Source organism: Zingiber officinale, chromosome 11A (assembly GCF_018446385.1).
Source record: "Zingiber officinale cultivar Zhangliang chromosome 11A, Zo_v1.1, whole genome shotgun sequence".
NCBI lineage: Eukaryota > Viridiplantae > Streptophyta > Magnoliopsida > Zingiberales > Zingiberaceae > Zingiber > Zingiber officinale.
Genome location: NC_056006.1, coordinates 90,922,068 through 90,938,206, shown reverse-complemented (window position 1 = coordinate 90,938,206; position 16,139 = coordinate 90,922,068). Strand labels below are relative to the sequence as shown.

At 38.0% G+C, this 16,139-nt stretch overlaps 1 protein-coding gene across 1 annotated transcript; it reads right to left on the bottom strand.

Moving 5' to 3' along the window:
* Positions 1-427: 427 nt before the first annotated feature.
* Positions 428-12,192, bottom strand: LOC122031567. The gene is made up of 7 exons (XM_042590665.1): positions 11,778-12,192; positions 3,370-3,566; positions 3,073-3,276; positions 2,894-2,986; positions 2,707-2,814; positions 2,219-2,629; positions 428-505 (listed from the first exon to the last, which is right to left on the bottom strand). The coding sequence occupies exons 1-7, from the start codon at positions 12,190-12,192 to the stop codon at positions 428-430; spliced, it is 1,506 nt and encodes a 501-aa protein (XP_042446599.1).
* Positions 12,193-16,139: the final 3,947 nt, after the last annotated feature.

Below are 16,139 nucleotides of genomic sequence, written 5' to 3'. Positions count from 1 at the left end.
CAACATAGGAAAAACCGTTGCCTTTGATTGCAACACAGGAAAACCATTGTTATTGATAACAACAGAGGAAAACTGTTGTCGTTGATAGCAACAGAAAAAATTAATACTGAAAATATACCAATTGAAGAAAATTATACCAATTAAAGAAAAACATGCTCAAAATATATTAATCATCTACATACATATTGAAGAAAATTAATTACGTTGTTATCCAAAACAAAATATTATAATACTCAAACAAATATACTAATTAACAAAGTATGCATCATCTTCATCCAAATTTGTCTTAATATTTCTCTACCTTAAACTTAAATCTTTGCACACAAAATATAAAATCATTTGTCATCTATCATTACTGATCAAAACATTTAATCTGCATCCACATTTGACCTTCATCCACTATCAGTACTTGTACTAAAAAATCAAGCTATATAGCATCATCTTCTTCCGCTTCTATGTTCAACATTTGATCTTCATCCACATGATCACCATCCATATTAGGATCCTGTATATAAAATCTAAAATATTAAGACCTCACCAATCATCATAAATAATAATTGAAAAATCATAGCTACTAGAGAGTTATAAATGTTGAATAAATTATTAGATAAATGTTGACTCATGGTGATGACATGACTCATGTTGAACGGCATAATTGGATTCATACTGATAACTGAGAAAAATACACAGAAACTAAAATGCATAAAAGAAACAATCTGATATCACAGGGGTGAGTGAGCACAGAAGTAAAATGCATAAAAGAAACAATCCGATATCACAGGGGTAACTGAGAAAAATACTGATGACATGACTCATGTTGAGTGAGCACAGAAGTGTTGTCAATAAGAAAAAATAGGCATGATATCATATCATAAACGCAATATTCTTTTGTCATCGAGTTATAGATTAGGTCCATTTGAGTTCTTGATACCATCATCTGCATTGGATAGGGGTCAGGCATTGGAGGTAGTAGCGAAGTGAATAGCATACAGACAAATCGGATAAGAAACAACAGATTGGTGCTTGCCATCATCAGGGAGGAAAAAAAATCAATCCTAGAGGGAAGTAGTAGTTAATGGAGTCTGGAATCAAATAGCAGAATAGAGAATATTAAACTACAATTGCAGACCTTAGATTAGCTGACTACCACAAAAGATTGTATTCCTCAAACTCGAGTTGGCCACTGTTAAGTTACTAAAGTCTCTGGGTCCATCAATGTCTTTGGCAAAGCATTAGACATTCGCACACCACAAAGCCTTGCTCAAGTCTAAGAAAAGGCATTTAATTATAGAAAATATTTATAAAAAAACATATGTATAGCACAAAAAAGGAATATTGTAGAATTACAAAGAAAACATTAGGTGCATAATGAGAACTGATATTATCTAACCCACTACAGATGTTAGTTTGGTGCACATTCAATGCTTGTAATGTGACACTCATAGCATGACCAACCAAATCTGTGTATATATTACTGGTTATAATTTGCATGTCTCCTTGCATTGCTTCTTCTAGGCCTGTGTTACTGTAAGTGAGTCTTTAAACCAATTCAGAGCCTAAAATGATACCTAAGGTCAGAGGTAGAATATCACACACATACTAGGGCATCCATAATATGGTCCGGTGACGATGCCTTGCATCATGAAGATTCAGACTCAAATCCTAGTACGTCAATGAGTTCTTAGCCCAAACCTAAATTTCTATTTGCCAAACCCTGAGCAGGTGTCTTTGTTTGATTACACACATTAATTACCAGGCAAGAATAGGTGTCTCCTAGAGGAAAAGATGTGCCAGTATAGGTTAATACCCACAACTGAATTTGACTATTTACATTTGAAATTTATCACGTGATTATGTATAAAAATAGCTTAAAATCAGTACAAAGTAATTATCGCAAATGTAGGGGTGGTAAAAGATGCAACATTTTGCAAAATAGATCCAGCTATCTGTTCCAATTTTCAAACACAGTGAAAGTCAAGACCCTGAGTTAGTCAGGTATACCAAGGACAAGATATGAAGATCTAACTAATAACTAAATTTGGAGTCTATTGAAGGATGCAATAAGTCAAGAGGTTACGTGCAATAAGTCAAGTTAGACAGGTATACCAAGGATGCAATAAGTCTATTGAAAAAGGGAATTACCACAAGTTATGCCTTGAGTGCATAAATATTTGAACAAATTCCAAAAATATTTATTTAATATGAACTTCATTTTTACCTTGGGATTATTTGGAGCATGATTAGATGTGGATGAACATAGACCACTATTAGCATCACATGGAGATAACAAAGCTGCCAAAGACTCCATGTCTACTCTTGAGTCATTTTGATTTAACATGGTCCTTAGAAGAAGTTGAAATTTTTGCTCCATTGCCGCCATCTCTTTACTATGTTTCACCTCCATCTCTTCATGTTTTGCTTCTATCTCGTGCACCTTATCAGTTAAATGTTTGACTTCATTAGCACGCTTTTTCTCAATTTCTGCTATTTCTTCATTTCTTTTTAAGAGTGTAGGTGTTGTAGTTCTTCCATAGCATCGCACTCTCCCTGGCTTCTCTTTGCCAAATACATTCTTAAAAGCCTCAGTAGAAGGTACACCAGAATTTTCAATCAAGTCTTGAAGTTTTGTCTATCAATTGTACAAGTAATGTTAATTATGATAGTGAATAATTACATTTGACATGTAAAGCGTAGAGAAACACTTACAATTGCATTATTTGTTTCTTGATCTAGTTGTTTTCCTTTCTTACTCTGTCGAGTTTCAATGAACATTTTAGCTTGAGAAGGAGACTCTTTATCCTCCTTGCTTGCACTCTGCAATAAGAAAACAATGATTTAAGCACTAAATTTAGGCCAATTTAAATGTATGCTTATAACAAATAGAATAGAATACCAATCTCTCCTTTATACAAGCAAAACTTATAGGCCCTGCACGGTGTCTCCATTTTTGCTGAGCAATATTTTTAGCATTTTGATCACTTATTTCCTAAATTCATCAATGAAAAATGAATTTTATCAAACATGAAAAATATAATATAAAATATTACTTAATTATAAAAATATGTATCTCACTTGAATGGTTTCAAGTCTCCAATAATCCACGGACACTCTAAAATGTGCTTCTGGTATGTCTTGAGGATGATTTTTCAGCCGCTCGCGCATGGTTGTATACTCGGTGAAATGATTTTTCTTAATCCAACATTTATGTCGCCTCCAAGCATCATTTATAATACCATACACAGCCTTCTCCCCTTTTTCTGGAATGATGTATTCTTGCTGCCAAGAAAAGTAATGCAGTTATAAAGATCTAATTGATAAAAATACTAAAACACACATGTAGTAGAAACACAAAAATAAAAAAGTTGATACATTGATATAATTCCATATGTGTTGTTTGTTTGGTATAGCTTTCCAATTTGTGTAAGTAAGAGGACACAAATCTGCACTTCTTGCTATTGTTCCCAAGAAACTACTAAGTTGAGAAATTGTCTTCTGGTCTGGTCCAACGGGTTCTCCTTCTTTATTCAAGATGATTTCTTGTCTATCATTTATTGATCGTTCATGAACTTTTTTACACAATGTCTTTCCCCGTTTTCTCTTCGATGTTGCCCCTAATTAACTGTAACGACCACCCTTCTTACTACTACTACTCTCTAAGGATGACCGTTATTTAACTACTAACTCTACTTAACCGGTATGATTAAAAATCACATGGAAACCCTACCGAAAAATTTCGACAGAGTCTCCCCTGTTCCGGTGACCTTATTCAACAATACATGCAATATATACTCAGCCACAAGCGGCTGGAACACATATCAATCAACCACGCAGTATAATAAATCCAAAATAAAGAAAACAACACAAGAAATCATCACACAAGATTACAATTCTTCTACTACGTCCTAATCATATCAAAATAACAAATACTATCTCAAATACTCCTAACATAGCAAAAGACAATAAAAACTAAACTAAAACTTCTTTCCTAGTCCCAAGGCTTCCATAGTCCTGGCATCACACATCCTTCGAACACCTCCTTGTCGCCTTCCTTTCTATATCTTTTCCTTTCCTGTATCTGCAAGAAGAGGAAGTGTAGTCTATAAGCAAAATTTGCTTAGTAAGCGCTATCTAACTCACAAAATCTCGATATGCATGTATATAAATAAAAACATGCTAAAACTGAATGCTAACATGTAAAGCTACTCATGCTCATACATAGCAAAAGAATCATACTAACTGAAATACTAAACATGTATAGCTAATCATGCTCATCTACTAGTGAAAGAAACATACTGAAAGGCTAAACATGTAAAGTAAATCTATACAATCATGCTAGCATAAAGAACTAAGCTTACTGAATTCTAAACACCTTCTGAATCTTATTTCACTTGTTTAAAGACTTATTCTTTAAATACTTTATACTTATGTAAAACTTTCAAAAACTTATACTTATAATACTTCAAAATAATAATCATCTTCTTTTTGGGCCCGACAACTGTGCTTTTTCTTTTGTAACGACCTGACCCATTCGGCGGCCCATTTGGCGACCCTATGGTCGTCGACTGTCGACCGTCGGCCGAGCCGTTACTACTAGGTTATCTAAACCTAGGGACGACTATGGGAGCCCAGCCCAAGGACAGAGAGTCCAACACAGTGTCACTGATAAAAGTAAAATACTTGTTATCTTTTAATACTTCTATGTAATGTCTCGGCATTTTCTTTAGCACCTTGTGTGTCAAAATCCCTAAAGTCTTGACTTTGGGATTTACTTAAGGCCTTGGCCTTTTCTTTCTTTTCTTTATATTTCTTATACTTTTCTTTATCTTTCTTATACTTTTCTTAAACCCAAAAATACTGTTAGGGTATTCTTCGTATACATCTATGAATGAAACTAATTATGTAACACATAATCATGCATAGAATACAAAAGAAATCTGCACATATAATACTTATCAAAATCTGCAAGTATTACTTATGAAAATCTGCTTATTAAAAAGAAATCTGCATACCTGCTAAATTCATTACATCAATTCAAATCATCTTTAGTCTCAATTCAAAGGATCCAGTGCATAATTAGCATCTAGAACTTGTTATATATACAAAACCGTATGCTTACAGGTTGAGGAATCAATTCACATAGCAGATGGGAACTACTCAACAAGACTTGAGCCGAATGCCAAATCTTTAAATCTAAAAACTAGGGTAAGTTCTTTCTTGGCAAATGAAAACTGCACTAAAGAGAAATGCATTGTTCTAAGAACTAAAACTAAAAACCATACTAAGCTTCATGGTTGTTCCTGTTCAGGTTTAACAGAAAACTCTATAGCAGAAATGCTATAATCCACAAAAACACTAACCTGCATGCTTAATTTAAACCGATCATCTTCTTTCTTTCTTTAGGGTTCATGGCAGCAAGCATAAACATGTTCCTAAAGAAAATTCTAGTAATACTAAGTTGTGCTCATAACTCTAATCTAATACATCTGTACAGGAATGCAAAATTCAAACCTCCTTCCACCAGCTAACATCTCTGTAAGATTTTCAAACAAGCAGTTGGTATGCAGAAAACCCGGCAATTAAATCCTCACAGAAGAAACTCAAATCCAAGTTCATACATAGATGAATCGATTAACACAATACCACAGGGAAGCTTCTAAAGAACATCAGACCTTTCTAAACCAAAACACTAGCTAAATTCCGAAACTTGCAGGACTCATGTGTAAACGAACATGCCAATTAGGGTAACAAACAGGAACCCCAAATCAAAAGCTGAATCAAAGCTTGAAGAAAACTAAATCCGAAACCTAAATTCACAGCAACAAATCACCTACAATTTATCCCAAAACTTTCGGAAAAAGAAAGAAACAATCGGAGCTATCCTACTGCAGGTGAGTAGCAACTTACCTATCCTTGGACTCAAAACCGGGAAGAGGAAGGGTTCTAGGGTTCGGATAACTCGATCTCTTGGTCTCTTCTTGTGCTCATGGCTTCCTTCTTGACGAGAGGAGCTCGATGGTGAGAAGACTTCATAGAGAGGGGCGCTCGCCGGCCGCCGGAGACGCCGCAGCGCCGCGCGCGTCGGGAGATAAGGGGAGAGGGAAAGGATTCGGGAAAAAGAAAAACTTAATTCTTTTCTTATAACTAGGGTTTCAATCATAACATATATATATATCTCGCACCCTTACCTTTTCACGAAATACTCGCGGAAGAGTTTGTAGGATCGAAAAGAATTTAGATATCTTCACAATAACATGATATTGTCCACTTTGGGCCTAAGCCCTCATGGTTTTGCTCTTGGGCTCTCCCCAAAAGGCCTCATGCCAATGGAGATATCTTTTCTCTTATAAACCCATGATCTTTCCCATGTGTTTCCAATATGGGACTATGTTTGCAACCTTGCAACCCCAACAATCCCCCCCCTCAAACAAAGGACCATAGGCTTCCCACGTCCGATCCTCGACCCACCAGGTCTTCCTGCCCCTCGGTCCACCCGACCTACTAGGACTTCCTTGCCTAGTCGCAACTAGGACTTCCTGCCTGGTGTCTGGTCCTCTTGATCCGAACATAGGAGCCCCCACTTTCTTTGTTCGAGGTCAATATTGTACTCACATGGTTCAATCAGACCATAGCTCTTGTGCACAGTCGGCGATTCCGGGCTCTGATACCAATTGTAGGATCGAAAAGAATTTAGATATCTTCACAATAACATGATATTGTCCACTTTGGGCCTAAGCCCTCATGGTTTTGCTCTTGGGCTCTCCCCAAAAGGCCTCATGCCAATGGAGATATCTTTTCTCTTATAAACCCATGATCTTTCCCATGTGTTTCCAATATGGGACTATGTTTGCAACCTTGCAACCCCAACAATCAAGTCTAAGAACAAGCCTAGAAACAAAAATGCTCATGAACTTAATGGAAAACCAAAAACTAAGGACTTAGTGATGGAAAATCAAGTCTTGAGGTCAAGACTTGATAAAATTGAAAAGACCCTAAAAAGGATGGAAAATATCCTATTAGGGCAAAATGAGCATAACCTAGGTTTAGGGGTACAAAAGTCATCCAATGGCCATAGAGGTTTGGGATACAAACCAAAGGCTAAGAAGGATGTGCCCTCTTACCATAGAGTTCCATATAGTTATGGAACAAACCCTAGGTCTAGTGGTCAAGCCAAAAATGCTAGGGAAGTCATCCCTAAGAGTATTTTTGCAATAAACGTGACTAAGACTTCTAAGAAGTCTAAGAAAGTCACAAACAAGGTCACAAGGGAGGTTATCCCTAGAGTTGACCTAGAAAATGTGACCAAGGCTTCTAAGAAGCCCAACAAGGTCACTAGGAAGGTATCTAGGGAAGTTATCCCTAGTGAGTACCTAGAGCATCCAAGGAGCACCAATAGGTGTTGGGTTCCTAGGAGCATCTTCTCTACCCCATAGATGGGTTAGAGAGTGTCAACTCCGATTAGAAGGGTAGTTAACCCAACTTTGAGGAAATTGACACTCAAGGAGCATTTTCAAGGTTTTAGTTAACCTTTGAAAATGAAATGGACCTTTTTCTTACTATTTGAAAGAGTAAAATGTGCCTAATGGTGGAAGAATTGATTTTAATCTTAAATGGCACATATTGGGAAATTCATAAGAACTATCAAGTTGGGATTTTGGTATGTTCTTAGGCAATTTAAGGCAATCCGGACCTTAAATTTAAAAGTGCTACTCTTGAGGAAAAATGGAATATGCCAACATTTGAGGACATGTTTATTTTAATTGGCATAAATTAATCAAGGGAATAAGAAATGCAAACTTAGGCTTTGGCATTTTCTTGAAGCACTTTAGGGCAATCTAGGTTTAAGTTGTAAGTTTAGCTAAGACTTTAAGGATACTTAGATAGTTAATCTAGGTATACTTTATTTATGCTAAACCTTGCCATGATTGTTTGCCCATCATATGCCATGACATCATGTCTATTTTTGCATTCATGTTTTATTATGAAAAATCCAAAAAATACCATGTCATGACATTCATACATCATGTAGTAATAGGATATTTTCTGTTGAAAATTATTTTCTGTTGATGTATGCCATAACATAATCATGCATTAAGTTTAATTCCTTGTAATTAAGGACAAATGGCATTTAACGACACTTATTGACAAGTGACATCCTGGGTGGATGTCTAATATTTCTAAAATGCCTAGATAAATATGCATGATCCCTAGATTAGGGCAAAACCAAAATCTACATCTCACAAAGACTATAAGGTGACTTGTATGTGTTTTAGTGCATATTATATACAAGTGAGATGTTAGGATGATGAACAAAACTCAAGATGTTGATTTAGTGCATTCTTTTGAGTTTTAGGTTCATCAAAACACATAGTTATGTGTTTTCCCATCATTGGGAAAGCTAATGTACAAGTCATGTGCATTATGCCCAAGGAACATGATGGGATATTGGTTTTGAAAATGTTTTTAAAATGTTTTTGGAAAACCTTGGTGAAGGCTATCTTTTGATAGTAATCACCATTGAATAGTTAGACACAAACTTGAAGAAAACACTAAAGTTTTGCAAGTTTTCAAGTTTGTGTCAATCTTTGAAAATATGATGTATTTTCATAGAAAGCTATTTTTCCATGATTAAGTATGCCTAAATAATGTCTACACGAAATTTCATAATTTTGGATTTTGTAGAATTTTCTAGGGTTTCTGTTGACTGAAATGGAATTTCAGCAACTATCGAGTCTCGATCGATCCATGGATCGATTGAGTTCTGAATCGATCCATGGATCGATTCAACGGCAATTCCCGCGAAGAAGCTCGCTGGATCGATCAGCCGATCGATTCAGGAGTCTGAATCGATCGATGGATCGATTCAGAAAGGTTCAATCGATTGGAACCCAACTTCAATCGATCCAAGTTGCTGATTTTGGCTGGGAAGGCCTGATTTCAGCATCTTTGAACCTCTTTGAGTCTAGGTAACCATTCCAAACCCCTTAAATACATTTGTATACATACAAAGGGTGTTTTCATGTTGAAAACAAGGATGGATTGGTTAACGAAGACTAAGTAGAAGTTTGGTTGACGTTGTTTCAAATTTTGAATATTTGAACCTCAAAACTTCTAAATTTGGGTTTCCTAATGGTTTAGGGATTCCAAGTCATTGTTGGTGCAATGACAGAAGTTACCACCATGTCTTTAGGGGGAGGGACTCTTTAAAGACATGAAAATTATTTTTCATGAACCTTGGAAGGTGGTTAACCTTCTGTTGTGAACTTGCTCAAGGTTGCGCATTTAAACTTGAAATGGGGAAAAATGGGGAGTGGATATCCTCATTATTTCAAGTGGACACTCATGTGGTAGATAATGCTCAAGGTTGGGTAGTTGTCTACATTGAGGGAGAAGTTAAGGATAAATGAAGGGTATGGGACCTTCATTATCGTGTTGATCACAACGAGTGAAGTTGTGATCACGATGAGCAACTCTTCAGGGGGAGAGTCTTCAACAAATGGATTTGTTGGAAGTGTGCCCAGAATTGGAGCATAGGTTGATGTGTGTCCAACGATGGGTTGATGTGTGCCAATAGGGGGAGAATGTATGGTTAAGCTTAGTCCTTCATTACCTATGGGAAGGTCATAGGGGGAGAATGAAAGGACTCATGAAAGGGAGTAAGTTAGGCTTTCATTACCTAGAGGGAGTTTGCCCTCTTAGGGGGAGAATGAAGAGCTTAATTTATGCTTTCATTACCTAGTGGCATGAAGAAGGAGGCTATGGGATTAGCCTAACTTACATGTGGTATTGTAAGTGATAGTGTTGGTATTGTCAAACATCAAAAAGGGGGAGATTGTTGGTGCAACATCCCTCAGGTCAAGGTTGACCTGGGTAACCAAGCTGAGTCTTGGTTTGGATTTAGATGTTTGACAATAAGATATTGATTGAAGAAGAGTCAAGTAGGTCAAGGTTGACCGGATACTTGACCGGGAAGTCCTAACTGGGATGTTAGGCAAAATGAAAGACCTAGTGAGTGAAGCTAGGCAGTTGAAAGTCCTGGTGAGTGAAGCCAGGCAGAAGGAAGTCCTAGTGAGTGAAGCTAGGCAGATGGAAATCCTGGTGAGTGAAGCCAGGTGAAAGTCCTAGTGAGTGAAGCTAGGCAGATGGAAATCCTGGTGAGTGAAGCCAGGTGAAAGTCCTAGTGAGTGAAGCTAGGCAGATGGAAAACCCTAGTGAGTGAAGCTAGGTGAAAGTCCTGGTGAGTGAAGCCAGGCAAGGGAAAATCCAGATGGATCAAGGATGATCGGACATCTGGTGTTGGGAAGTCCAAGTAGGTCAAAGGATTGACTGGATACTTGGCATGAAAGAAAAGTCCAAGTAGGTCAAAGGGATTGACCGGATACTTGGCACAGAGAAAAGTCCAAGTGGGTCAAAGGGATTGACCGGACACTTGGTAAGGGAGTCCTAGCAGGTCAAGGGAGTGACTAGATGCTAGGCATGACATACCAACAGGTCAAGGTTGACCGGATGTTGGTTTGGGAGGTTTAGGACTTGGTTTTGGACAAAAGCTCGATCGATCGTGTGATCGGACGCACAATCGCAGCAAGCTTCGATCGATCCGTGGATCGATTCAGAGGTCCCAATCGATCGCTGGATCGATTGGGAGGCAGTCGCGATAGCGCTGATCGATCCGGATCGATCCAGCGCTTCGAGCAGGCGCTCGATCGATCCGTGGATCGATCCAAAGCCTCCCCGATCGATTGGGAACATTCGAATCGATCGGGATCCGACCGTTGGCGTCGTTTATAGCTGCAGGCGTTCGATGGCTGCGAGCAGAACTTCTCCGATTCACTCCAGAGCTCTCGCCAACTCCTCCACAGCGCTCACAAAGCTTAGATCGCCAGTTCTTGAAGGATCTTGGAAGCTCTCCAAGTCAAGAGGCGGATCAAAGCCAAGAAGAGAAGCTAGGGTTAGGGTTTTGTACTCATTGTAAGCTTGTAAGCTTGTATTTCTTGTATCCTTTCCCTCTCTTCTGGTATTGAGTATTGTAGGGCTTCTCCACCCTTGGTAGTTACCACAAAGGAAAGTTTTATTTAGTGGAGGGTGTGTGTGTTGGTGTGGATCCTTGGATTAGTCACCTCTTGTGAGGTGGATACCAAGTAAAACCAACCGTGTTAGCGTTGTGTGTTTCTTTGTATTCCGCTGCGCATCACTTTGAAGAAACAAGCAACGAAGCAACGACGAGCGAACGCGACAAGCTATTCACCCCCCCCTCTAGCTACTTTTGGTCCTAACAGAGTTGGTTGGCTGCGGTTTTGACCAAGTCAAAAGCCCCGGGTTCAATTCTCGGCTGCTACCTCTTTTCTTCCTTTTATTTCTATTATCTAACTACGGCTTAAGAATATTTCGCACCATATATATTTAACAAAACTTGCTTAGCTCAGTTGGTTGGCTGACCTTGGTTAAGGTCTAGTTCGGTCCAAGATCTTGAGTTTAAAACCCAACCTTAACACTTTTTTTTTAAACTTCTTCCTCTTGGTAAAAATACCAAACGAACTCCAAAAATTACATAAAAATACTCTAAAATTTTATAAAAATCTCTAGAATTTTTCTATAACATTTCTAAATATTTTTAAATTACTTTTAGGACTCTAATTGAGGAAATTTGGGGTGTTACATTAACATTACAAATAAACAAAAAATTTCATATTTTCATAATGTCTAAAATAAGCAAAGACACTTAAAACACAAATGAGTTAAAATCAAAAGTTGATATCCCCTTAAACTAGAAAAAATGTTACCTTCGGTTGTATTGTCATTAGTATCCTCATCTTCTTCATTTTCAAAGTTGATATCCCCTTCAACTTCTTGTTCTATGTCATTTTCTTCACTCTCTTCATCTTCTAATTCCTCTTCTTCAAGTTGATCCCTATGGTTATTAATATATTTTTCAAGTGATATAGCAGGACACTTTGAAGTAGCCTTTGGCTTCTTAGAGGCTGGTTGTTCTTCCGTAGATCCTTGACCATGATCTCCTATTGTATTTCTCAGTTGTATCTTCAAATTATTTGGACAAAATCTGTCATTTTGGTCATCAATCTTCTTAGATGATTCAGGTTGGACTAAAAATGCATGGTTATCAAGGTCTTTTTGACTTGGAATGTAAGTAGATCCTCCAACTTCGACTTCACTTCCAGTGCCTAAGGATTGCCTCATATGGTCTTGCTTTTTGTGGTGTGTTTAAGTAGATCTTCCTACTTGGACTGCACTTGCAATGGCTAATAGCTTCTTCCTCTATTCTTGCTTTCCATGTTGCATCAAAGTAGATCTTACTTCTAACTTTTCTTGCTGCATTCTAATTTCTTGAACTGCACTTGTAGTGCTTAATGGCTGCTTGCTTTGGTCTTTCTTTTGATGTTGTATTTGAGTATTTCTATCTTCTTGGACTACACTTGCAACAATAGAATTTTTCCTTGGCTCTTGATTTGAAGTAGATTCTTTGTTTTTCTTCATATTTTTGGCACCTTCTTGAATTGCACTTGTAGTGGTCAATGGCTGCTTCCTTTGGTCTTTCTTTTGATGTTGTATTTGAGTATTTCTAGCTTCTTGGACTGCACTTCCAGTCGTAGAATTTTTCCTTGGCTCTTGCTTTGAAGTAGATTCTTTGTTTTTCTTCATATTCTTGGCACCTTCTACTTTTACTTTATACAGTTTGAGCAATTCAGCACTAGACTTAACTTGAAATTGATGAGGTTCAATATCAATTCTCCTGTTCATTTTTCTAAAAAAGGAAAAAAAACCAAAAGCACATAAAATGATTAAAACAATAACATAACAAGTGAGACAATGTATGAAAAATTAAGAACAAAAGCACTGGAATTAAGAACAAATTTCTGTAAACAAAGAGATTGGTGATACTATAAGATAAATAATATACTGAAGGATCAAATTGTCTCCAGAGAACTTAGGGAAATGAGACTGAGGAAAACAACTAGTGAGCCAACCAAGGAAGCATCTCTATACTGAAGGATCAAATTGTCTTTATACAGAAGGATCATGCCTTGAGCATACAAGTACGATATAAGAAGAAACAAAATTCTCATACCCTTCTGATCATTTCATACGCAGTACGAATATTGTCATTGTGATATTAAACAAAATTCATGTGCATTTGTATGTTTTATGTACCGAGAAAAAAGAAATCATCTCTGTGATTGAAGGATCATGTCTTAAAGTAATAAAGAAAAGTTTGAAAAGAAACCAAATCCTCATACACTTATGATTTAAAATCTGTTGGATTTTTCGGGCCGCGAAAATTACTTTTTCGCGTCGCGGAAACCCCGAAACCCCCATGCCACCGGATCCGTGCGAAGTAAAACTTTTGAAAACATTACGAGTACGAGTTTTATGCTAGTTCTAAACTAGATTTACAAGGAGAAAACCTTTTACCCTTGATGCGTGCCCTTTACGAATCCCGCTCGTCCAAGGAAGTGCCGGATCTCGAGATCGTCAAGCATACGATCCTCTAGAAGTATCCACACGAACAAATGGGTGGAGAAAAACTAAACAAAGGTGTGCTAGCACCCTTGATCAGCCACGGCAAGAGGAGGAGAGGGAGAGCTTGAGGAGAGAGCTTGAGGAAGAAGAAGATGGAATTGCCTTGAATGAAAAATGAAATCCATTCATTACTAAAGTGGCCGGCCACTCTTGGATTGTAACCTCCATTCACAATTAATGTAGCCATTAAAGGAGAGTTGTAACCTCCATGAGGTGGCACACACATGTGCTAGCCTTGATGATGTGACACATCATCATTGGCCACTTAATGCCAAGTCACAAATGATGTGGCATAAAGTCAAGTCCAACTTGACTATTCCTCTTCCTCTCAAGTCAAGTCAAACTTGACTTAATCTCTCTCATGGTTGATCTAATCTAACCATTTAATTCAAGCCAATTTAATATAATGAATCTAATTCATTTAATTAAATTGATTCAATGAGTCATAATCTAAATTAGACTCATTGAACACATGAATCAACTTGAGTCTAACTCAATTAGCCCAATTAGGATTACTCTTAATCTAATTTGATTCATCACATGAATCTAATCCTCTTGGTTCATCATATGAACATAATCTCCATCTAATTATCCTTTGTGTGTGACCTTATAGGTTCTTGTAACGTTGGCAATGCCCCTAAACTCATTTAGGAGCATAAGTAATGAGCGGTATCTAGCAACACATCATTACTACCCAAGTTACAAGAATGTTGAGATCCAGCATCACCTTGTGACTACTAATTGTGACTCCTCACAATATATGACAAGTGTCCTTCTATCCTAGAGATCTAGATTGATCAATGTGAGACATAGACCATGTCATCCTCTGACCAATCTAAATCTTGAACTCCAAGTAGACTCACTAAATCAAATGAGCTCAATATCTCATATTGACTCATTTGGGCATGGTCATGCACTTCGTGGTCTCACTCTATCAAGAATATCTATGTCGCTCCCGTCATATAGGAGGGATAGATCCCATCTATATCACTCGCATCCCTCTGCATAATTCGTTACATACCCAGTAATTGCCTTTATAGTCCACCCAGTTACGGATGACGTTTGACGAAGCCAAAGTACGTAACTCCTTATGTAGGGATCCATGGTGACTTCAGGTCCAAGGACTAGCAGTCATACTATATGGTGTCTTTATCACGGCCTTGGATGGAACTCGGTTGAGTATAAAAGTTGTCGTGTCTAGAGCATAGCCCCAAAGGTATGTCGGAAGATCTGTGTTACTCATCATAGATCGTACCATATCTAATAGGGTATGATTCCTCCTTTCGGATACACCATTCCACTGTGATATTCCAGGAGGAGTGAGTTGGGATAGAATCCCACACTCAGCAAGATAGTCACAAAACTCATGGCTAAGGTATTCTCCACCTCGATCTGATCGAAGTATCTTAATACTCTTACCAAGCTGGTTCTGTACTTCATTCTTGAATTCTTTGAACTTTTCAAAGGATTCAGACTTATGTGTCATCAAGTACACATAACCATATCTACTGAAGTCATCAGTAAATGTGATGAAGTACCTATAACCGCTTCTAGCAGCGACATTGAAAGGACCACATACATCACTATGTATAAGTCCTGACAAATCAGTCGCTCTTTCGCTGTGCCCACTAAAGGGAGTCTTGGTCATCTTGCCTAGTAGGCATGACTCGCACGTCTCATAAGATTCAAAATCAAATGAGTCCAGCAAACCATCTTTATGGAGCTGGGATAAGCGCTTGTCATTTATATGACCTAAGCGACAGTGCCAGAGATAGGTTTGGTTCATGTCATTTGACTTGAACCTCTTGGTATTTATGTTATAGATAGGGCTTTCAAGGTCTAGAATGTAGAGTCCGTTCATCAGAGGTGTACTACAATAGAACATATCTTTTAAATAAACAGAACAACATTTGTCCTTTATTATAAAAGAGAAACATTTCTTGTCCAAACAAGAAATTGAAATTATGTTCTTAGTTAAAGCAGACACATAACAACAATCATCCAACTCTAGTACAAGCCCAGAGGGCAGAGATAGAAAATAAGTCTCTATAGCAACAGCAGCAACCCGTGCTCCATTGCCTACGCGTAGGTCCACCTCGCCCTTTGCCAATGCCCTGCTATTTCTTAGCGCCTGCACATTAGTACAAATGTGAGATGCACATCCGGTATCTAATATCCATGATGGAGAAATAGATAGATTGACTTCTATAACATATATACCTGAAGTGAAAGTCTCACTTCGCTTCTTCTTAAGATCTTCCAGGTACACCTTGCAGTTCCTCTTCCAGTGCCCGGTCTGACCACAGTGGAAGCAGGTAGCATCCTTGACGACCCCTCCTTTAGGCTTCAGTGCCTTGCGTTTGCCCTTGGTTTGGGACTTTCCCTTGCCTTTGGGCTTGCCCTTACCCTTGTGTTTCTGAACCATCAGAACAGAGTGGGGCTTAGCCTTCTTAAGGTTCAGCTCAGCAGTTCTTAACATGCTAAGCAGCTCGGGTAGTGACTTGTCAATTTTGTTCATATTGTAGTTTAGAACGAGCTGACTATAGCTATCCGACAAGGATTGCAAGATCAGGTCAGTGGCCAGCTCTTGGCTAAGTGGGAATCCC

Coding starts and splice junctions, on each gene's coding strand:
- LOC122031567 (XM_042590665.1), bottom strand. CDS start 12,192: ATGAGGCAATCCTTAGGCACTGGAAGTGAAGTCGAAGTTGGAGGATCT. Junction 2,987..3,072: donor GGAGACTTGAAACCATTCAA/GTGAGATACATA, acceptor TGATGAATTTAG/GAAATAAGTGATCAAAATGC. Junction 506..2,218: donor ATGCTCCAAATAATCCCAAG/GTAAAAATGAAG, acceptor TTTTATATACAG/GATCCTAATATGGATGGTGA.